Source organism: Pantherophis guttatus, chromosome 7 (assembly GCF_059756535.1).
Source record: "Pantherophis guttatus breed Tessera chromosome 7, ASM5975653v1, whole genome shotgun sequence".
NCBI classification, from domain to species: Eukaryota; Metazoa; Chordata; class Lepidosauria; order Squamata; family Colubridae; genus Pantherophis; species Pantherophis guttatus.
Window position 1 is genome coordinate 66,595,731 of NC_142069.1, and position 24,935 is coordinate 66,620,665.

At 36.3% G+C, this 24,935-nt stretch overlaps 1 protein-coding gene across 1 annotated transcript in view; it reads left to right on the forward strand.

The window, feature by feature from the left end:
* Positions 1–924: 924 nt before the first annotated feature.
* The window catches only part of CFTR (CF transmembrane conductance regulator), a 132,728-nt gene continuing 108,717 nt past the window's right edge, over positions 925–24,935 (forward strand). Inside the window, exons 1-2 of the mRNA XM_034431038.3 lie at positions 925–1,155; positions 24,586–24,696. Coding sequence (XP_034286929.2) covers positions 1,103–1,155; positions 24,586–24,696 — 164 coding nt within the window. The 5' untranslated portion in view covers positions 925–1,102. The remainder of the gene's footprint in view (positions 1,156–24,585; positions 24,697–24,935) is intronic.

A 24,935-nucleotide genomic window follows, 5' to 3' on the forward strand; every position in this document is an offset into this window, starting at 1 on the left:
ATTCTCACCTCATTATGTAACAAAAGTAAGGACTTTACGATTATAAAACTAGCTGCCACTATAAATTTTAGTGGAGTGACTCCATAAGGAAATGGATATGATGAGAACCTTTGCATCACACAAACGAAAACAGAAATTCAAAAGCAGCACAGTTGCTTCACCATAAATCCCTTCCAACAAGCTACATTCGTGCCATGCACTTAACAGGGTAGATGCCTGGACCAGTTTTCTCGGTTCGGACACAGATCGAATACCACACGAAATAAATGGGCTGCTGCTTCGCACAATAGTTTTTTAAAACAAAAAGCCAAAATTAACAGTAGCTCAATATAGCATGACGCGCGAATGCTCCAGTAAATTCAAAATCCAGCCGCTAAGCGGGAAAGGGTGGCACCTGAAACTTCAGGAAAAAACCCAGGTGCCAGCCAGGCGCATACGCGCGTCTAGCAAGACGCCACGCCATTGCCAACCGAGGGTACGTTCTTTATTGCTGCTGCTGCTGGACAAGATTTAGTCGTAGCCTTGACATTTAATACACGACCGAGATCCAGTCCTGTTTGCAGCACAACTCCCGGAAGCCTCGCTTAATCTGAAAAGAGGCGCTTTCTGAAGACGGCGAGCTGCCAGCTATCCCGCGGAGGATAGCAACCACCGGCGGCAACGTTCAGGGAATCCGATTCCTCTTTCGAGGGTACCGTGACCGCTAAGCAAGGCTGAAAGGAAAGAGGGAGGAAGGCGGACGAGGGAACGGCGGCTTCTTCGCGCGGAGTGAGGGCGCGCGCTCCGGCGGAGAGAAGCACCTGGCGCGAGGAGCGCCTTTTGCAACGCGCGACGAGAGCGGGGCCTTTGCGTTGTCCCGGGCGTGAAGCGGAGGGCCGGCTTATGAAGCCGGGCCGACTTGCAGAGGCGGGGTGAGGGGCAGGAGAAGGAGGGAGGCGGTGACCTCAGAGTCGGATAAGGTAGGAGACAGCGGTGCAAACTGTGGTTTGTCCCGCTTTTATGGGGGGAAGGCGAGACTCTCAACGGCGCAGTCCGCTGTGGGAACCCCGTCCCTTCTCTTTCCTTCGCTTGCTGCGCCCAGCAGCCCCGCCGGTGGGGGGCCATGCAGAGGTCCCCTCTGGAGAAGGCGAACGTTTTCTCCAAACTGTTTTTCAGGTGAGCCGCCGGGCCGCACGTGCTACTGGCTGGGTGGGTGAGTGGGAGGGAGGGAGAGAAATGCAAACCAGCGAAAGCGGATACTCGGCCAGGAACGGGAGTGCGAGGCTGAGCTCTGAGCGCCTGCCGGAGGGTGACGTTTGCGCCTAGAAGTCGGGACGTCCTTTCAGGAGGTTGGAAGGACCGTGGGAGAGGCGAGCCTCAGGACAGCGCTTATTTTGATTGGGAAAAGGGTGCTCTTTTGCTTGTTCTCCTCCTCCTCCTGTAAAGCGTTCATAACCATCCTGTAGCCCGAGGGTATTAATGATTGGAGTCAAGTGGAAAGCCCTGCAGGGAGGCCCCCTCCCGTCCCCTCCTGCTTGGATTTCTCTCGCGCAAATACCATCGCGCACAGCTGCCTGAGATGCCAGTAATTAGCCCTGAAAACAGTTGGCAAAGGAAAAGGGAAATGCTGGGTAATTCCAGGAGGGAGAGGAGGAGGAGGAGGACTCCCCCCCCACCGCCCTCTGTACCTTTCCTCCCTCCTTTGTACACTTTTGTCCCAGCGCCGGTCACAGAGCGCTCCTTTGAATGGCCGCCAACGCTTCCTCATCTCAGCTGCGAGGCTCATTAATTTCGCCCCGGAGCCAGGGAAATCGATTTAAAGCAGATCGTTCAAGTAACCTTTGGCAGGCAAGATGCCTTCGTGCCGTCTTCCGATGGGAGAGAAAGCGGAGGGGGGGGGGGAGAAAACTCTTCCTGAGGATGGTTTGCTCGTGAAGCAGGATTTATAAGCAACTGTGTGGTTAAAGTTCCTAACACTGTCCAGGGAGAAGCGGGCAACAGCCTCTCGGAGGTACTGCTAAGCCTTTAAAAACGTGAGCTCAGAGTAGTCAATGTTGAATGCAACTAATGACGAATTATATAGTAACAATTATTAACTAGTGTTTATTAATAAATTACCATATTTCTCAATAATATGCTAGGTTCCATTACAGTTTTCTTCCATCATAAAGCCAAAGGTGGAGTCCTTGAGTTTTCCATATAATTTATGCCATAACTAAAATCAGATCTGCTGAATTTCATCAAGACCATAATCTTCAGAGGGGAGGAGATGGTTAAGGTCTTGGACTGTCACTGAGAGACCCACCTTCTAACTGACAGTCAGTTTTGGAAGTGCTCTAGATTACCTATGGGAAATCACTCTCTTTAGCTCAACCTATACCACAGATTTATAAAGGAAATAGTAGGGAGCATTATGTGTATTAAAGAGTTCTTGATTGAAAAGGCAGGATATAAATGTAACAGGCAAATAAATAAAAATGATGGACCATGCAATACTGGATACCCCCTTTAGTCTTCCATGCCTGTTTTCAGAGCCAACACAAACTATATAGACTATATGATGGAGAAAGAGAAGTATGTGATTTTCATTTATACAAAACCAAACCATGGATTCAGGATGGACAAAACACAATGTCCACTATGCATATTACCCTTTTAATTTAAGAGTTGATGTCCATACATCACTTTGGGTTTGCATACATCATTTTAAAGCAGGATTGGACAAACACAGTAATGCTATGATAACTATATGCTGCATTTTATATAGGAGACAGTATGTTACTTAAAATGCTTTTAAAGCTGCCTATAGGTTTCATTGATGCTGGGTTGGATGAGATTCTGGTTTGAAACAACAGGCTCTTATTACATTCAGATAATTTTTAGCCATTTTCAGCTTTTTTTCTTCTTTGCATGTAAGTGCAGAGACAAAGACAGATACTCTTTGCTTCATTTTGATCTGCTAATAAATACCTGGTCTGTCCATAGATACCAGGTTCAAGGTAGGGATTTTCTGTAGGTAGAAAAGGTACAGAAAGTGACATAAGGACACACTTAAATGGTAATAACTTTATTAACTTAAAACAACTATAATCTATAGGCTATTATCTATAATTCTTTACCCACAAAGTTAGGATATCTACTTTACACAGCCGCATTGAAGGGAAGAGATAATTGAACTTGCTTTTTGCTTTATGAACAACGGATTAAGTATAGCTAAAATATCTTCTTAATATATATATTTGGGGATATAGTTTAAGATGGAGAACATTTAACCCTCTCCCACAACTTCTTGATTTAACCCACTCCCACATCTTCTCTTCCACTAAATGCAAACAGAATGGAAGAATGACATTCAATTGTTATACATATATAGAAGGTGTGCTGTATTATCTTAAGGACAAAAAAAGAAAGATATGCTAATGTGATGTTAATACATTTTCCATTTTTGACCAATATATGACTTAGTATCCAGCTTTCAACATTTTACTTCTTCATATTCTGAATTTCAGCAATCCGGTGGAATATTTTTTTAAAAAAACATGTAATTAGTAAATGTGCATGCAAGGGGTGTATTAAAAGTACTATGCAGAAGCGTATTATATTAGAGAGCATAACTTGCACAAAATGCATATATTTAGAAAAATTTGCACCAGGGGAAATGGAAATGAACTTTTTGATTGATTTAGAAAAGTATTAACCCTGATGCAGAAATCAGAAGATTGGAAAAAATGGGGAAATAAAATTGAAATTTTTTCTCTCTGTTTGACAAGAATTTAGTTGGTGCAGTTACAGTTGGTTCATCATTATGAAATGATGAAGTCTTTTAATCTATTTGTTTAGATATACTGTACATGTGCATATGTACAATATATCTAAATACAGAAATACAGAAAAAGGTATATGGCAAAGCATGCTCTATCTGGAATAATGAATTTCCTCCCATGTGAGGCACACAAGGCATACTTCTTCTAAGTCAGGATGAGAAGATATACATCTTCTGAAACAGAAATGGACAATCCATGGGCTAAATACACCAGCCCCATTTCCCCCTTTGTGTATTTCAGAACAGGTCAAGCCACCAAAATGTATCAAGATCAATATTTTAACAGCACAGTTTAGATTTACTGAAAAGTACCATACCAGTGACATATGTCCTATGGTTTATCATATCCAAATCCCCCAAATTAAGCTTTCCTGCTGATGTTGCCATATTATTCAATCACTTCCTGCGGAAATCAGAGGGTTTTTTATACATGCATAGAAACATACAAATAATGATCTAGGCCAGGGGTCCCCAACCCCTGGTCCTTGGACTGGCACTGGGTCGCGGCATGCCAGAAACCAGGCCATGCAAACAAGCGAAGCTGGTTTCGTGTGCTGCTGGATGTGGGCAGCACACGAAACCACGCCCCTTCCAGTCCACGGAAAAATCTCTCTTCATAAAACTGGTCCCTGGTGCCAAAAAAGTTGGAGGCCTCTGCTCTCGGCAGAAAATAATGCTAATCACATTTAGAGGGCTATCTAATTGTCCAAAGCAGACTTTATAAAAGATGAAAAAGATGAAGTACAAGTGGGCAATCTGCATCCTTGGCCTCAATTCCCAGAGACTTTGGCCCAAATTCAAAAGCTAAGTGCAAGATCTTGGTTCCTTCATCCCTATGTGTGATTTAGAAAGAGAAACAGAAGATTAATAGAAGGGGGGGGAGGCTTTTTTGTGTCGCCTCCATTTATGACTGATACTGCCCATTGCTTTGTTTCACTCTATCTGCTGCTGAGTAATCTGACTCAACAGATTATCTCTAAAGTGTTTATCATCAGAAAAATGTTTGCTTAGCATAAGATGAGTTCCATTCTGTTCATAGCACAAGAGATAATCACCACAGCTATTCTTCTTAAGTCAATTTATACTTTAATTATTGATTGTTTGACTAACATCCAATTTCTCATTACTTCACATACTTGGTTTATACCTTATCTCTTCTCTAGAATTGTTAACCAATGAGTAATATAATTGTAATTGGCAATAATTGGCTAATATAGGATACTCACTTGGTATTTACTTCTGAGTAGTTTATACTTATAGGAAGGCTCTGTAAATATTTTCATAGATCATTGAGCAGTAAAAGTTCAATTAAGAGCACTTCTTGGATAACAACAAACAGATATGATTGTTATAAGCCAGGTGATCTAAATCAGGAACACTCCTTCCATAGAGAAGCTGATGCTAATGGATGAAGTATGTTTATAGTCTACAATTCCTCTTTTGTTAACTTTATTTTTGCTATGCAACCATTTAAAATATGTAAACATTAAAAGAGTACAAATAATGAATTTACGTAATAAACTTTATACCATGTGTGGCTTGATTATTTTCATATATACATGATTTTTAAAAAAAGAATTGCAGCCTAATATATAATATATTAAATTCTTTTACAATATTACCCTGATGTTCCATCTTCTTCATAATCATTAGCAATTGTTATGTAACAATATTAACAACTAGGTGGCAACCAACTATCCTCATTTTTATCTTTGATTCACAACTTGGCCTGCTAAGATTGGATGATACAGAACTCTAGCCCAAACCCCCCATTCTCTGCAGCTTTTCTTGTTTATATTAAACAAGATTTTTCCATCACAGATGGGCTACAGGTAAGCTGGATACAACCAGTCTGAAGTATGAAAGACTAGTCCGCTAAGAAGCCTTGGTTGCGTAGGAGAGAACAAATCTATCTCTTGTACTTTTTCCTTCCCTATTTCAACTTCTAAATGACTGGAAAATGAAAATGGCAGTTGAATTCTTTTGATTTCACAGTTATTTGCAAGCATGTTTTGGGGATATCTTCTTGAAGGCCATTATTTCACTTATCCATATTATAATTTTTAAAAACTGGTTTCGAAACACAGTAGTAGGTTGGGTAATTTCCAAATTATTACTTATGAATTTAAAATTAATGTTTAACTAATAGCCATTTAATTTTATATACAATCTTTTTTAACTCTATGGGCTCAAAGATATTGGAATTTAAATTCATAATACAATGTCACATTGATTCAAATAAAATCAAATACTGTTATGGCTGAATTGGTGTTTCCTTCTGTAATACTATAGTATTTATTTAAAGCAATGAAATAGCCTTCCTTCCTTCATTTTTACTAAAATAAACAGGAGAAATAAATTATATTGACCTTTGCTGACCTCTCTCAATATCATACAATATTAATAGTTTATTATAACAATACAGAACTTAAGGAAATCTGTTCAAATTTCCAGAACTAGTATGTAGAACCTAAGGAGCATATAGTTAAAAAAATAAAATTTAAAGATTTCTTTAACATTTCAGCAATTTAATTGCATTCTTTTGGTTGGTCAGTTACATTTAAATGTAGCATAAGGTAAGTGATCTTGAACAGGTTATTTCTTTTTCTTTTTTCTTTTTAGTTTCCCCATTTTAATTTTTCAAATGTAAGAGATGTAAGAAAAAATATAATTTTTCTTGAATGTAAGATTGAAGACAAAAAGCTAAGGTTTTTTCCCTTCATACATTTTTCCCACCATAATTTCAGAATTGGCAACAAAAATCCATAGGTCTATTAGATGGTAGCAAAAATGGTGCCTTATTTGTTGCCATCCCCCCTTGATCAAATTTTTGCAGACCAGAAATGGTGGTCTTACACATTATGACATGACTGCAGGATTTGCTGTAATGTAAAAACAGCAGTATAGTGAGGCCAATAAGGCTGCACACATTTTGATCCACCTTTTGAATACAAGTATGTTTTCCGTCTTTGCTTTTTCAAGTATTTGTGGCATATAGACACTTCCCTTCTATCAGATCAAACTATATGCCCAGCAGTGACTTTCCAACGGTTCAAACAGGAGTTTTTCTACTTGATAATGTTATCAAACTCGGGACTTTCTGCATTACAAACCAAAGATTTCCAGCATTTTTCAAATGTACTTTTTATTTTCTTTGGAGTGGACATTTCTGGCTTTGAGTTCAAAACTGTTCTGCAAGAAATCCATATTTGGTCTATTAGGGCTTAAGTGAAGACTATTCAATATTTTAAAGCCCCTATGTTTAATTGAAGTGCCTACTCAGGTCAACTGAATAATAGTATTACTCCATGATACTTTTAAAAACCTTTTTGCATGGGGAAAAGAATAGCATATATGCCAAAGAGAGGCACCAATAACAGCCTTAGTTTTCTCTATGCATAAAGAGATTTGAAGGAAGAGGTCCAATCCAGAGCATCATGGATTCCTGGTATTTGGTATAGAAATATCATTTTTAAATTGCAAACATTGGGAACAGCAGCAAACAGCAAGAATTTTCTGTTTGTTACTGTCTGGTGATCATGCTACAACTTGCATGTCAGGTTGAGCCGAAGCGTTAAGCGTTTAACTTACACACAATAGACAGATTCTTGCCAGACTAAACCTATACTACTCTAACCCTAATATATATACCCTGGTGGATTCTAGGGAGTGACTATTGTTACTCTCTTCCTCTGTCTCTTATCTATCTCTGGACTGTGATGCCTCTTGTCTGACCAGCTCCCTTTCTTGTGTATGGTCTCTCATTCCTGGGAAACTGCCAGTTCACTGTAGTCCATCAACACCAGTTCCCCCTCTGAGGGCACTATCTCTCATATTGCAGCTCAGTTATGGTATATTAATCTTGGGTAGTAATATTATTAACACTATCTTTTAAAAGCAGAGGTCCATCCTAGTCTTAGCATGCGTTAATACTGGATTTGGAACCATGTCAGCTTTGTCATATGATCAGAAGTCCAGACAAGAAGGACACCCAGAAGTACTAGCTCTAATTTAATTGTAAGGTTATGTTAATGGAAACTTGCAAATATAAAAATATATCTCCCCCTCTTGCCTTTCCAGTCAAGAAACTAGAAAGAGGCCCTTCTGAGATTCCTATTGCTTCTGTAGGTTGTTTACTCTTGAAGGTTCATTGTCCGAGCTTGTGGGTTGATTTTCAAATGTTTCATTACCAGGGTAGGGAACATCTCTGGAGGTAAAAATAATACTTGTGGTTAAGTGTTGTGAGAATATCATGTATATACAAGCTTTATGAAAGTTTACCTGTTATTATTACTCTTCACATTGAATATGTTTTGCTCCTAGAAAAACAAATTATAACTCTAGTATTTTAGTATTATATCCCCATATATTAGTTTAGCTATATAATCTTTGGTACTTCGTTACTGAAGGAAAATAACATTTTGCTTAGAAAAAAAGTTCGTGTAATGTATGTATAGCTTTGTAGATACTGAACTCTGGCAGAATTAAGGTGTCAAAATGTTCTTTCTAGCCTTTCTTATTGAATGATGCTCATTAAAATTGCTATTAGAGTCATGGAATTTCAAGTGAAACCCCCATGATTCTGTCCTATATTATTATAGCTGAAGGTTTTTCACTGAATATGAACACAAATAAAATATTATGTTTACTTGATTTTACTTTACAGTGCTTATTGATCAAAGTGTTAAGTGTAAAGTGTTAAGAGGCGATAAGGATGCTGGTAGCGAGAACTTTGAGTAACAATTTCTGTTCTCCTGTATAGAAATAGTTTGATAGAGAATTCTTTTCATATAATATTATGCAGTTGAAAAGAATTGAAATGCCATCTGTTTCAGTTCATCATCTGTAATCCTCAGCAGCCTTATTTTCATATAGCATTTGCATGAGATTTTCTATTGATCCATATATGCTTGATTGAAATATACCGAGCTTGGTATGGCACTTGAAAAAATGAATTTAATGTGATGTTATTATGAGGCCAGTAATATATATAATCAATACAAGTGATTCTGATTATGTGTTAATGCCTATGCAAATGCTCAGGAGACAGTGATATTTGTAACTTTATTTAACATTTGAGCCAATCAACCCAATGAAAATTTGACTTAGAGACATTGTGACAGGATTCACACCACTGATCTCTTTGTTTGACTTGGTTTGTAAATTATGTGAACTATTGAGATTTTAGAAACCATGCTTTAAAGTTTACCATGTTTAGGATGCAAGTTAGGTGATAAATCTTTTGTAATCAATCTTAACTGAGCTCAAAATGTTCAGAAAGATTGGATAATAAGTAACTAATAAATCAAAGGCTTATAGATTAGGCTGGGAAGTAAAATTAATAAATGCCTTGAAGAAGTACAGTAACAAAACATTTCGGTATTGTTGCTAAGAGAATTGCATGGTATGTGTCTATGAAGGCAGCAGGAGTCAAACTTGATTCAAAGGAAATTTACATTGTGTGAACCTATCCAATTGTAACTTGTAATAAATCATACGGTAGTAAAAAAAAATCTGATTTAGTATGATGTGTAAATGGTTTATCATAATTCACTGGCACCAATTTATCCCTACCAATTCTCTATATAAAACATTTTTAAAGGCTCTTGCTCACTCACAGATGCTCAAGCATGCCAGTATTTAAAGCATCTATTAATTAAATAATCTTCTTGGATTTTTTTCTTTAGACCTGCAATAGATGGAGGATAATGGAATCATTTTAAAAATATGTCTTGCTGAGCACTGCAGGACAGCTCTTATCTGAAGAAGCTTGATATAAATATTTCCAAGGCATTTAGTCACCTATTTTTCTCTATAGCTTTCACTATTTCTGTAATTAGCCCTGTATGTTACATTAACCAATCTAGACTGAAACAAATTACATATGTGAATTATGGATTTGAGAATTCCTGTATTATCATTTAAGATATTTAAAAATACATTCATATAAATATAATCCTTCTGCACATGCTTCAAAGTGGTCAATTAGTTTTTGTCCCAAAATGAATACTATAGCTTGATAGAATAAAATCCTTATCGTTGTTGTACTTAACTGTGACCCCCACATAGTTTAAAAAGTTGATGATGGCCTAATTTAAAAGCTACCTGCAAGAGATCACTCCAGACTTCTGGTAAGAGCTTTTTATCCATCCCGGCAAACTGCTTCTTGAACAGGAAAAGAAAAGAATATCAGAAACAAAAGAAAGAGATTGCCTATTGATAATGTGCATCCTCTTCTATTTTTGACTCTAGCTAACCCACTGATTATTTGTGCTGTGCTTAAGATGAGGATTCCAACAGATTACCTCACAGGGAATGTAGCTGTTGACAGAAAAATTATTAGGCGATAGGGACCTTTCTGCAAAAGAAAGCACAGATAGAAACTCTTACAGGAATGATTATTGCTCTCCACTGGTGCTGAAACTTTTTTTATTACACTTCTAAACTGATGTAATCTTGGGTGTCCCATATACTCCTAATACTCTGCAGGTTCTATATAGCTAGGCTGAGGGCACTTCTGAAGAATTATGGCATTAGCAACTGATGAAAATTCTTATCTCTCCATAGTCTTTGGATTTCCCTCATGTTTGAAATCAATACTACTGTAAGAGATATATTTGCCACCTCCTTCCACAGTAAGATCTCCCCCCACCTTTTTTTTTTTTACAGTGCAAGAAAACACAGTAGGGAAATAAGATAGGTGGGTTTCAGAGCACTAGGTGGAATGTTGATTTTCCCGCTCTTCCATTGGTTAATCTGATGGACTTTTCTTCCTATTTTTTGTTTCTTGAAGATCCAGCGTAGACACAAGGACTTTCACGTAATGGTGCAAATATGCTACAGATATTTTAACTGATGATTATGTAGAAAGAGCATTGCTCTTCTTTAGAAGTCTTATATATAATATATATGTAAAAGTACCGTATGTTCTAACTCTAACCAATGATATGGTGTTATTTGGTTTGGATGCTCTTTCTTTTGATTCTCCACACCAGTTTTGGAATAAATTAGTATTATATCCCCATATATTAGTTTAGCTATATTTGAAAAGTGTAATTGCTGGATATAATAGTTGGAAAATGATAATGTTGATAGCATTCTGGCACATGCAATGGTATGTATGCAAGATTACTTGTACTGAACTTGCTGAGAGACAGTGCTATCTTGAGAAACACTCAGTGCTGCTGTTACTTAGGAAATGGTAGCTGTTCTAAAATAACCTTGCTGAGCCTTCCAGCTGCAAATGAAGTATTTTTTTTTTACCTGTGACATGAATTACATAGATTTAGGAATATCACTGCTGGAAAGTACCAATATTTCTTCAATTTATGGAGCAAGCAGCAGGTCTGTAAAATTCAGTTTACACTAGCTTTTCCAATCTAGCATATTCAAATATACTTGAAGTGTAATTCCCAGAGTTCTGAGAAGTGCAGCTCCAGCACATAAGCAAAGTATCATGTTTGGGAAAGCTATTTTAAAGCCTGAGTAAAATGTTGTTCTATTATTCCTAATTTCAAGCGTAGATAAGAGAGCTGCTTCAAAAAGGACAAAGGTTGCTGTAACTACTCAGCATACTTTTTCAACTATTATTGTGGAACACTTTAAAGAAATTCCTGGAGAACAAATTTCACGCTCAATAATATTAGCACACCTAATTCTCTTTCAAACATATTTGTCAACCTTAAGAAAAAGAAAAGTCGATACATTTTATTAAGACTCTCAATTTATGATAATTATGTTTGCTGCTTAGCATATTATTGGAAATTTATAGCCCTACATGGGGTAAGTGGGTAAACACTGTACCTAAGGACAGGAATTGTAAAAGTCTTGAGACAAGTTTACAGAAAACAAAGAAAGCCTTCTGTATTTTCGTTTACTGATATAGGAAGTTGAGAAAAGTTAGAACAAACAGAACCAAAGGCATTGATTAAGGGAGGAAATGTTTAAAAGGGAAAAATGTTATAAAGCAAATAAGAGTTAAGACAATGCCCTATTTACACTGGAGCTTGTATCATTCTCATGAAGAGTATTTGGTTACTAAATAGTGAAAAGAAGAGGTGGAACTTGTTTTCCTTCTTATATAACACTCTTGTTTCTTCTGAGCTTCCTGAGTATGTGCCCATAATAACAGCCCTATTACTGTCAAGCAACTGACAGCAGCCAGGTGTTTCAGGAAGACATCCTTTAAATGCCAACATATACTACTGAAATCATATACTAGTGCAATGCAATAAATTCTACTTCTCTACCACTTCCTCCCCTATATTTTAATTTAATTTATTTCTCATTTCAAGATCTTTCAAATGGACCTTGAAGGCTTTCCCATGAGACTCTGGATAGAGTGGAGTGATCTGCTTGAATGACATTGTGTCTGGGCCAAAATTCTGGTGGGCCAAAATGTTTAAAATCTCTTGTCATATGTCAAGATCTTCTGTCCTCCTGAGTGTGAAAATCTGTAGAAGAAAAATCAATTATAGGAAGGAGGAAGTTTAGAAGTATATTCTTATGCTTCAGTGAGGGGGTAGCCCAGGGGAGATAGCTAAGACATTATCTATCTTCATAGATCCTACAAATTTATATTGTATGTGTATAATTTCAGATTCTCTTGTCTTGAGCTAGCTAAAAGACAGCACTGAGTCACTCATTATAGTAGCATAGGACCAGGCACTAAGCACCCGATCCATAGAAGCAGGGATCAGTAGACAGGATCCAAGGTGCAGACTATACAGAGAGGCCTAGAGAGAATCCAACATATAGTGGCAGGATGTAAGATGCAGGCAGGAACAACATACATTGAATGATACAACCAAATATCTGGCATTGTGTACAGGAACATCTGTACAATGTATTGTCTAAATCCTTCTAAGCCCAGATGGGAGATTCCACAGAAGATCATGAAGAATTCAGGGTTAAGATCTTATGGAACTTTCAGATCTAAATGGACAGACAGATACTGGCAATTCGAACAGACATCATGGTAGTAAACAAAGACAAGACACTGTGGTGATAGATGTGGCAGTGCCAAGTGACAGCAATCTCACAAAAAAAGGAGTATGAGAAGCTGGAGAGTACCAGATTCTGAAGGAGGAACTTGAGAAGATGTGGAAAGTAAAGGGCAAAGTGGTCTGGGTGGTGGTAGGAGCATTTGAAGATATGATTGCTAAACTGGAAGAATGGCTTTAACAATCCTAGGGACAACATGAGAGCTCTTGTATAGAATAGTGCAATGCTAGGAATAGCCAAGGTACTGAACAGAACCTTCAGACTCCAAGGCATCATACAGAAGACCTGTGATTGAGGAAGACACAAAACCTCCATAGGGGTGAGAAGGGCATCTATAATTTTAATTTACAAATGCACAATATGCTTTTAAGTCTATTTGGGAATAGGTCTATTTGACCTTGGCTGTACTTGAAAAATAAACTGGGTTGGACTTGATTAATAAATGAGAGAGGAAAAAATCACAGGAATATGGATTAGATTGGGAAATCAGAAAAACATTCGATAAGAACATGGATGCTTCCATACTGAGTTGTGTCAAAGAAGCAATGAGCTTGACTAAATTAAGTCTTTACCATATATGAGAGCCCAGCAATCATGTAGAAACTTCTGTTTTATTTTGGGTCACCTTATTGTATTCTAAAATGTTGATCACTCAAAATTGTTATTAGAGAGAATTATAGGTTAGATTATTGTTTTGTAATTGATTCCAAGAAATCATGTTGCACTTAAGAGGAGAAAGAAATTTCTTAATAATTAGCATCACGTTCTTCATTAATTGCAGTCTAATTTGTTAAATGAGTGTGTAGTATAAAGATACACTTTTGAGAGTGTCTTTGAAAGAAAAGAGCATAGTGCTTCCTACTTATTTTGCTATGGTCACAAAGATAAGGGGAAAAATCTCAACCATGTTTGTATGGTATGGTGTAATCATGCCACATTCTTTTCTTGATATGCAAACTGGTTTCATTATTTTTTTCTGTGACTTTTTTGAAACAGAAAATGTCATTTTGAATTTGTGCAATTATATCCACATCCAATATCTAAATTCATTTAGTTACCATTAGTTTCTGCTGTCAGTTTTGGGGAATTTAAACCTTATAGAGTGGATCAAAACCCCAATGTTAGATTTTTCAACTAGTGTCTATTTGGTTTTTGGAGATACACAAATTCCACCTTTCTTTGGTGTATATCATCCCATACACAATAATTAATTTGGGTGATAGATATGGAATCGGGGGGGGGGGGTGATTAAGAGATTCTTATGTGTCTGAGAAGATTTTTTAAAATTCAAAAAAATAAGTGATAAGTATGAATGAATAGGCTAATTTTTAGTGATGGCAATATCAGAATACCAATTGGGTGGAGAAGGATATCATGAATATTGCATGCTATGACTGTCTGAAATGCTGAATGGAGACATTCCACCCTGAAAGATTTGGAACCAAGTCCAGCTTGTTGTTATACACTTGGTTAAGCTTTAAATTAAAGCTGCTATGTTATTATGCCAGTAATGTTAGAGCAAGAGTCTAAGTTGCTGTGAAAATTATAACTTTAACTGGTCACCTTAACTGAGTTAATAAGTATTTAAAATGTTTTAAAATGTTTACCACCTGACCTTTAGCTATTTATCCTTTTTATTTTCATGGCTACTTTTCTTTGCAATTCATTAGACATATATGTCAACTCTGCCATCTTTGCTCTGCATCGCTAAGCTTGCTGGCATCCTGCCATAAACAGAGGGAGGGAGCGGAGGAAGTTAGGGAGATTATGCAGGTGGTATGAAGAGGGGTGTAAGGGGAAAGGGAGGACATTGACAGGAACCAGAGGTGCCAAGTGGCCAGATTCACCACCTCAAAGATGCCTGACCTGGGAAAGAAAGGTCATGTGATCACCTCTTGCAATCTTTTTACAAGCAAAATCAATGGGGAAGCCAGATTCATTTAACAATTGTGTTACTAACTTATCAACTGCAATGATGCACTTAACAGCTGTGACAAGAAAGGCCATAAAATGGGGCAAAACTCACTTAACAAATGTCTCACTTAACAACAGAAATTTTGGGCTAACTTCAGATGAACTATTTGTAAGTTGCGCACTACCTATATTCTTTGTGTTCGAAATAAGAAAATATTAGGAGTAGAATAAAGTCAGAGTTGCACTATCTTGTCTGGGCTTTTGGAATAATAAAACTGAGCATTCCAAGATGCCATTACTCTCTGTGCTTTTATGATTATATGAGCTCTACCAATTTTTAAACAATCATATTTAATTATATCACTCTGTGTCTAGTTTTACTTAATAAAAAGGCTATTCTGATTAAAGAGTGAGGCCCACTGAAGAGCTGATTGCTTATTTACCAGCCCAGAATTTTCTGAAAGGAGGATGTACATAAAGCTTTGCATGAGGAAATGAAATCTTTACTTCAGCTGCATTTCTTGCCTCATTGAAGTAGGGACAGCCTTCAAGTCATAACGAAGACAGAGAACATATGGAAAATCCATATGTCTTCATAAAATTTGAGCAGATATCTAACTGCTTGTTATGGTTAATAATGTAGGTTGCCAAACCTACTACAGTGGCTATTGCAAATAGAAATGTATTGAGCATCTATGGTTTTAAATTTTCCTACCAGCCAAAATCAAATAATTTGAAGCCAAGGTGCCAAGGAGACATTTCAAAATTATTTGTAGAATTTTGGTAGCCCAGGAATAGTGTTGCAATGTGATAGTGTATTCCAATAGGGGAAAATGTTCTCTGTGTATGAGATGGGCAGTATAAAAATTTGATAAATAATTAATTATTACATGTAAATAGGAATATGTACTATATTGTATTTCAATGAAATGATAGATTGATAGGTAGAAGCATTGGTGTTGAAATAGTGGAAAACCTGGACAATTAGCTTGAATTTGAATCCTCCCCAACACTTTGGGGACTTCAAAGTATTGTCTCAATCAGAGACTTCCAGCTGCCATCGCGGCAATATAAGACGCAGGGAATGGGTCTCCGCGTCCCCTGTGCTGAGTTCTCCCTGTTTGTGAGCTCTGAGAGGAGCCAAAGCTGCCTTGTAGGGGCGGCGAAGCTAAGGAGGGGCACCCCAGAGGTCGTGGGAGAGATTGCAACTCTCCTGCTGAATCCTGGGCTTTTTTCCCTCTATGCCATGGTGAGGAGAAGAGGCAGCCTAAAGATGCCAGCTTCCAGCTGCCATCGCGGCAATATAAGACGCAGGGAATGGATCTCCGCGTCCCCTGTGCTGAGTTCTCCCTGTTTGTGAGCTCCGAGAGGAGCCAAAGCTGCCTTGTAGGGGTGGCAAAGCTAAGGAGGGGCGCCCCAGAGGTCGTGGGAGAGATTGCAACTCTCCTGCTGAATCCTGGGCTTTTTTCCCTCTATGCCATGGTGAGGAGAAGAGGCAGCCTAAAGATGGCTGCCACGAAGCTGGTACAGTCAAGAAACATTTAAGAACTGTATTGGAGCGGAGTTGGTGAACAGTGTCTGGGACTGGATGAGAAGAATCCTTTTTATTTAAAACTCAACCCCAAAAGAATATCCAGGAAAAGAGAATCTCACTGCTATTTTTAAAAGCAACAATTTAACATTTTGAGAAGAATTTCAAAATTGAAGGCGAATGAATCAAAGGCAAAAACCGTTAAAAATACAGAAAATTGGATTTTTAAATTGGACAGGCATTGTTTTGGATAGGCATTTTAAAATGCTGGAACTATTTACTTAAAAAACTAATATCTTTATATTTTGGGTTGTTGCTATTAAAATTGGATAAAACTGATTAATATTGAAATTTGACCTAAGAATGCCACCTGCTGACAAAAGGAAGGCATAACACATTCCCAAAATCTTGGAAATACTGAGCTATTGGAGATTTAAATGGGAGAATAAGAAAGACACTATTATTAAAGTGACCCCTGAAGGCTACAAGACTGAATTTATAGACTTTTCCAGAGGGACTCTGGAAAAATTATTGGGACTATCCAGAGGAACAAATCGATTAGCTTTGGGATATAAAGATTCATGAATATTGAACTTTTTGAGAAGTGACTTTAGGTTTGAATATATGGTTTTTGGATTATTGGACAAAAGAGGGACAAAATAAAACTAAATGAGATGCTCCACCAACAAGAAAAGAGTGGAATTTGGGGAGAAACAGCATTGTTAATTCAAAGTATTAAGGATACTTTGACAAGAAGCTACAAGGAGATTATGAATAAAATGCAGAGCATAGATGGAGAGCTGGAAAACATGATACAAAGGTCAAGAAGTGACCAAGACACCCAGGAAGAGGAGGAGCCAATTGAAAGAGTAGATGAAAAAACAGAACAGAAAAACCAACAAATAAAATGAGATGACAGGAAGGAGATAACTACAAAAACAACAATGACTGATGAAATAAGATGAGGGGAGATTATTTTAAGGGAATTAAAAAAAGAACTGGAGTTGCAGGAAGATTTTTTTGGAAGAAAGATAGGAGCAAGAGTAGATATTTTGAAAATTAGACAATGGAATAGGGCAGAGAAGGGAGAAATGTTTAAAATGATTGGTCAAGATAGAGACAAAGATCCAAGAGAGGAATATGGGAAGCAAGCTAGGAAAAGAACAATTATAGCTTTAAAGCGGGCAAGAGACGATGGATAGAAAGAGAATATTTTTAAATATAATAGTGGCATAATTAAAAGTTAGAATAGGCATGCAAACTAGAGAGAGGGGGATTAATGGAATACACATTTTTATATAATAAGGTGAAGTAATAACAAGAGGAGAAATCAGAATTTGAATGATGGCATTATCAAGTATGCTTGAATAATATGGTGATTAGCATAAAATAACATTGAAGTATTGAATAATTAAATAATGGAAGATTATAATTTAACATAAATATGTGTATTATTATTAGAACCATATAAGCTTGCTAAATGTAATAAATATGATTAATAATATTTTATTTGTAATAAAAGGAATGACACTCTGAATATGGTGATTGGCATAAAAATAACATATTGAAATACTGAATAATTAAATAATGAAAGATTATAACTTAACATAAATATGTGTACTACGGTATTACCAGAATTATATAAGCTTCTCAAACTTAGTAAATATGATGAATATTATTTTATTTGTACTAAAATGTAAAACACCCAGGTGCCACACTGTTCATGCATTGATATGTTTGTAAAAAAAATAAAAAACTTGGGGAAAAAATATTGTCTCAGTCTAATCTTTTCCGTACATTTCCACTGATCAGCAGGGTAAAACAGTCCATATTTTTGGAATGTCAAAGTTGCAAAATAAAATGTCCAACTTAGAATACTACCCCATTTAGTGCCAGGATCCTCTGGTATTATTGAGCTGGAAGTCATTATATAGTCATACTGAATATGTTATTCAGTAATGATTAATTGTCATTCTATTAGACAATGAATCTGGAAAGCAAAAACAAACTTTCATCAGGAGGGAAATCAAGAACATAAGTTACAAGATGTACAAGGAAGGAATCTACCTTATATTGACATAATCACATGCATCTTAGAACGTACTTTGGCATATAAAAATATTACCATTGGGAATGTCTACGCTTGCCAAAAGATTACATATTGTGGCAACAAAAAAAGAAATAGAAGATAAAACTATTTAATGTACAAATGGTAGCTAACCTCAAACTCCTAATCCATTCCCAATGAAGTAAGGATGAATTGTTTCCTATTACTACATGAAGTTATACTACATGAAGCAGCAGTAGTAGCAGCAATAATTTTTATTAAGTGTTTGCTTGTCCCTAAGATCAGTTTAGGCAATGACAATGTTTATCTAATACCGAGTTTTATTTCAGCAATAAGCTATATACTTTATCTGCAAATAATATGACTTGGATGGCTAGATAAACATAAATGTGTTCATATCAAAAACTGTGCAGCATTATTTTTCTTTAATTGAGTACAATTTTGTTCAAGAATAAGTCCATGCCAATGTTCTATTTAAAGTTGAGAATGAACTAGGTGTGCCTCTCTCTCTCTCTCTCTCTCTCTCTCTGTATCTGTGTGTGTATTCCAGTGTAACTTTTGTTGATTAGGCATGCATTGCAGACATATATTATTTATATATTATTTTCTTCACTGTAGCTGTACAAAAGGAGTTTAAGATAAAATAAAACACTCCTTGATTCAGAGAACAATCTTTGAGATTCACACTGTGTTTTCCTAGAATGATACAAGAGTCACCTTATCTTTTTTCTTTAATATTGGCACATTTTAATATTATCTCATTTTTAATAAATAATAAATAAATAAATAATAAAACAAACATGTAGGATTTATTGGAAACATTTTCCCCAAATATGATATGAAATAGGCTGGGATGATTTATAATCATTCTAAAAACTGTTGAAATGTTTTAATCATATGAGTAAAAACAGAATCATTCAGGAGGTGTACTACACTGGAACATTTCTGTTTTGCATTACTTCTTTATCTTTTTCTTATCAATGGCAAATTAAATAAATGTTCAGAGTTTTCTTATCAGAAAGATAAGATTGCATTTATGAAGAAGAGGTACTGATGCATATTTTTACCATCCTTAGTTCTTTTCAGAAGCTTCCACATTTTGGACTGTTTTTCTGGCAAGCTTTCTCAACACTGTACTGTCCAACTGGATAGGATTGCAAGTCACAGAATTCCCAGCCAATATAGCATTTGGCATATTAAGAGACTGCTAGATTCAGAAAGATCTCTTGTATGTAGCAGATAAATAAATATAATTTTAGCTGTCGATTAATTAATTAATTAAAGAATTCTCAACAGTTTTCACAACAGTACTGTGGGCATCATTATGCAATAAAAAATGCAACTGTCTTGTTGCCTGAGCCTGACATGATAGGCTGAGAAAAAGAAGGATTGACTCAACGTAACCAAGATGGCTTTCATGCCTAAGGTGGGTTTGAGAACTCGCAGTCTTCTGGTTTCTACCTTGGTGCTTTAGCCACTAGAACAAACTGATTTTGTCATATAGTATCCAAATACTACACACCAAATAGTTTTTTTTTAAGCCATGTCTATAATGCTCTTTTTTGTGATAATTTAATTGACACATTTCATTTCTTAAATGCTTAACCAACATTTTAGGCCTTGCAAATTATTGGGTTGTTGAGCAAATTCTGGTTAGTGCTATGGTGATCTGTTGGCATTGGGACTACACTTTCTAAGAAAACTGCAGCTGGATGCTTGGTTCAGATTGGCAAAATCTCTCTGGAGAAAGGAGAGATCATTGAGATAACCCATATGGCTCCAAACAGCAGTCCTTATGAGAAGACCACAGGAATTTGCTGTTTTGTGGTCTGCTGGGAGTGGCTGGAAATCAAGAGACACCATCAAGTTCACACTTATAACACTATTTTTTAAAGACATAAAGCTCAACTGAGCTTCATTTCTTTATCAGTTTCTGGAGGATTTTTCTGTATTGGAATTATTAAGACTCTTTGGATTGGCATGTTTATTATATTCATCAAGTGATTTGTCTTTCCCTTTGAGAAACAGTTGTAGTTAACATTTTTAAAGTTCTGGAAAATACTATTTTTTGGATTAAATATTGAAAGCATGCATGAAATATGGATTTTAGAAAATTAACAATGGACTAAGGGTTCAGATGGACTTGCAGTTATAATTTTGAATTAATTAGAATAATTTTTGGGAAATGGTGGGAAATGGTGATTATTTGGTTATTTTAAGGAAACATGATAGTGGGACCTTGAAGGTTTGAAATTATAGGAAGATAGATGATAATAAATTTATCTCATTAAGAAAGATTAGAGCAAAAATCTTTGATTGATGTTTCTGAATTTTGGTCTTCAAAATTACTTGATATGATAGATCTTGTGTCAATTAAGTTACAGAAGATGAACAAGCTACAACTGATAAGTGTGAAATTAATTGGAATGTGGACTTAAATGTGTGAAGCAAAGAGAAGGATATGAAGAAATATATTTTACATATACAAACAGAACTGATGGACGTTTCACTGCTTAAAGGAATGTACAGTTTTTAAACCAGAAAAATTATTTGGATAACTTTTTCTTGCTGGATTCACAAGAGAAGTCTCAGGAAGTCCTGAAAAACTTTATGAGAAGTGATTTTAAAAAGGACAAATTTTATGTAATGGATATACAAAAAAGGTACGCTAAAGTTATGAAAGATCCTTGAGTTATCCCTTCTCAAAATAAAGATGAATAGAAAACAAGCCCTGGAACTACATTTGATGGGGTTAAAATTAAGACTATTAAAAATTCAGGGAAGGAATACAAGATTGGCTTTTTTTGATCAAGGTTAAAAGAGAAAATGAGTTGTATCTGGTTTCCTCTATTGAATTTTTGTGATAAAGAATAAATAATTGACTTTTGGATTTGGTTTTTTAGCTAGGAGATGAATTATGTGGTGAAGAGAGTGTATGTATATTAAGAAATGGTCGTAAGATCCTAAAATTGCTTTTACTTGTTAGGATGACATGTTCTTTCTATATTTTTTCTTTGTTGTTATATTTTTATATTTTTGGTAGTTTTTATTAGTTTTAATTGTTTCTAATTGTAATTCTTGATAAAATATTTTGGGAGAAAAGTGAATTATTCAAGTATGTGCCCTGCTTCTGAACCTGGAGTTGATCAGAGATGAATGTGATGATGGGAAGATCCTTCACATGTTCCCAAGGTCAATATAACATTCAAGAAGAGTTCTTCTTACAGTTAGGTGTGGAATAGTGTCTGGAACATTGGAAAGGGGTTGGTGAACATTTTAATTAATTTGTTATGTTGCTATCTGAGATGTAGATTATAGCTTCAACAAGAAGACTATTGTTGAGTCTTCTGCCTAACTAGCGATTTGAATGTTGATTGGAGCAGCCACTAGCAACAAAAGTAGTGGGAGCCACCAGCTGTCGGATTGGCTACACAATCTGACAGCTTGCTATATAAGCCTCGGCCTGAGGAGAATTGTCGAGTTCGTTATGCTGTTATGGTTATCAGTTCTTGTTAATACTAATGCTACTTTAATAAACAACTGTTAGTGGGCGCCCGCCTCAGTGTGCTTAATCTGAATACACAACAACTATTATAATCAAGTCTATGGAGAATGGATACATTAAACCTTATTTATCTGTTGGAAGAAATATCCATCTGGTTCAGTTCCAAGCTGGGAGAAAGGCACTGGAAACAAAAATGGAGGCTGAAGGCTGATTGGAAAGTTAGTGTAATGATGAAGGAGAAACACATGGGTGGTTCTGCTTCATCATTAAACTATCTTTCCACATGGGTGGTTCTGGGCAGCTGACCACATGGAGTTGAGAGTGGGGTTTTTTATGCCTTCTCTGAGCTTTGCTGTCAGATCCCTAAAGTGATACTGCCATTCAATTGGGAGAAGGGGGAGACTTGGATTCGATTTACTAGCATTGCCTGTGTCAACAGATATTTTACAACCTATATCCTGGCACCAAAGAGCCCTGAGATCCTCTTAACGTTGAGGAATGTTTATGACAGCCATGTGGGCTGTTTCACTTTAAAGGATAAAGGAGAAACAATGTGAATACACTGCTTATCTGGTTCTCAGGGCAGCTGGTAAAGAAAACATCTTCACACTTGTGTATTGACTAAAATCTGCATTCTGGCTTAAGGGAGGGGTCTCTACTGCTTTAATCCTACTTATCTTGCCTAAGGGTATTCAGACGTTGCTTTGAATCCATTGCTGTCACTTCTGCTTGAAAAAGGTTCCTTTTGAGATACTACATTTTAAGAGTTTTTACTTTCTTAAATTGGAAGGAGAGGCAATCCTTACATTTGCACTTGAGCTTCCTGTTCCTGTGGAAGAACATGTATTCTATTGGCTGTTGTAGGGGTTATGTAGGGGTCATAGCTGGCTTTTATAGGTTGTAAACATGGCTCCCATGTTTGGTTGAAGTTTGCACTGCTGAGATGATGCAATAAAGAGGCTTGTGTTCTGAAAGGGTGTTGGGCAAATCCTATTATGGCTTAATGGCTTTGTCCTGTTTTGGATCTTGAGTGAGGGCTAATCCTATCACTCTGCCTTTGTTGAGACTTTGCTGCAGGGAGTAATGGATTACCAAATCTGCATTTCTAAAACCTGCCCCAGCTCAGTATCTGTCTCCCTTAAGTTTCTGTCTCCCTTAAGATTTTTTTATTTCTCTTTTAGGGGAAATATTTTATCCTGCCTTTTTAAATTATTCCTCAAAATATTTCATTCTTCTAGGGGGGGTGTGGTTTCCCACAATCCCTTGCAGCCTCTGGCTACTGTTTATATTTTTAAAATCCAAAATTAGGTAATGAACACCTTGCTTGCTTCACTATACAACTTTGAAAGAGAAGTATAATAATAGAAATGAAAACCATGTTATCTTACTAAAAGCGTTGCTGTTTCCATTTATATATAAAAATAATCTTGCAATTCTTTTTATATATACTGTAAATGGAAGGAAAATCAGATTGCTATAAATAAAGAGCAGTTTATTATAGACAGGATTAACACAGAAAAGATTTAATTTTGAGAAGAGCCACTGTAAACTGCTTATTTACAGCATACTTTTGTGCAGTAGATGTACCAAGATAATGATACAAGATTAAAAATCACCATTTCCATATTCAGACTTCACGAGAAAATGGATGTATTTGAGCCTTCAATTTAATATTTTGCTCATGTAGGTAAAAATTCAAAGAGTCATGCACCATTTTTTTGAAGTAAGTATGTCATTTTAGAATCAATGGCATAAAGCAGGGGTGTCAAACTCGATTTCTCTGAGGGCGCATCAGGGTTGTGTTCGACCTCGGGGGGTTGGGTGGGCATAGCTGGGGTGGGCATGGCCAGCTCAACATCACTTATTTTTGGCTGGGATGGCCTCCTGCAGCCCTCTGCAAGCAAAAATTGAGCTCCTTTTTCACTGGCAGAGGAACTGCGGGCCAGTCCTTTGCTGTTTCCAGGCCTTGAGTTTGACACTTCTGGCATAAAGCAATGGAATTGTGAAACTTGTGGGGCTGAAGGAATTTCTAAAAGCTCTATGCCAGAAGCCTAAAAGGAAAAAAAATAGAAATACTGTTGTTATGCCCAAGGGTTTTGGTTACTCAAAATATCTTAATAAGTATGGTATTGTGAAGGAACCAGGAAGTCTTGGAAATTGTTTTTTCATGGCAGTTCCATTATTTAAGTATGGTTCATTCATTCTAGCATATGAGATCAGGTTTTTTAAAAAATCTACATTTATGGCAATATGGCATCATAAGTATACATTATGGTTGGTAATGGTATTTATTTATAAAAACTGCTCTATTTTTAACTGGTAAGAAATAAGCCTATGTTGTAATCATGCTTTATAAATGTTTGTAGATAGTTTAAACATATTGATCCAAATAATACTTACAGATATATTCAGGCTCTTGGATGCATTCAGTGCTATTTTAAGTTTCTTTTTTTCTCTCCTAACATTTCACAGATTTAAACATTCACTGGATTTGAAAATTATATTGACCATATGACATCAGTAATATGTAGATTCCCCTTGAGTACTTGCAACAAATTATGCAAGATTTGTTTTGCATCTTATTATTTATTTATTTATTTATTTATTTATTTATTTATTACACCAACATGCATGATTGTGCAATCATCATGTGCTTCTGGAGGACTAGCAGGAGCCAAAAAAATTTAAAAAACTAAAAACTGACATGTCATATGTTATATAAATTTGTAGATTAATTTTAAAACACTTGTATTATTTTGTAGATGGACAAAGCCTATTTTGAAAAAGGGCTATAGACAACGCCTGGAATTATCAGATATTTATCAAATCCCTGCTGCAGATTCTGCTGATAATCTCTCTGAAAAATTAGAAAGGTATGTATTACATATTTGGAAGCGTATAATGTTATTTATCTGCCAATTATTATTTTTCTCCTACTTTTTCTCTTGAATATTCTACGTGGCATATGTTAGTGGTCTCTTATTTCATTTTCAGAAATATAACTCTGTAAAGGTGATTGGGTTGAGTAAAAAAAACTGGCCTTTAAATTCTGGAGCTGAGTGGAATTTAGAAATAGACTCTCCTCAGTTCAGATCCAAGGCCCTGTTTACTT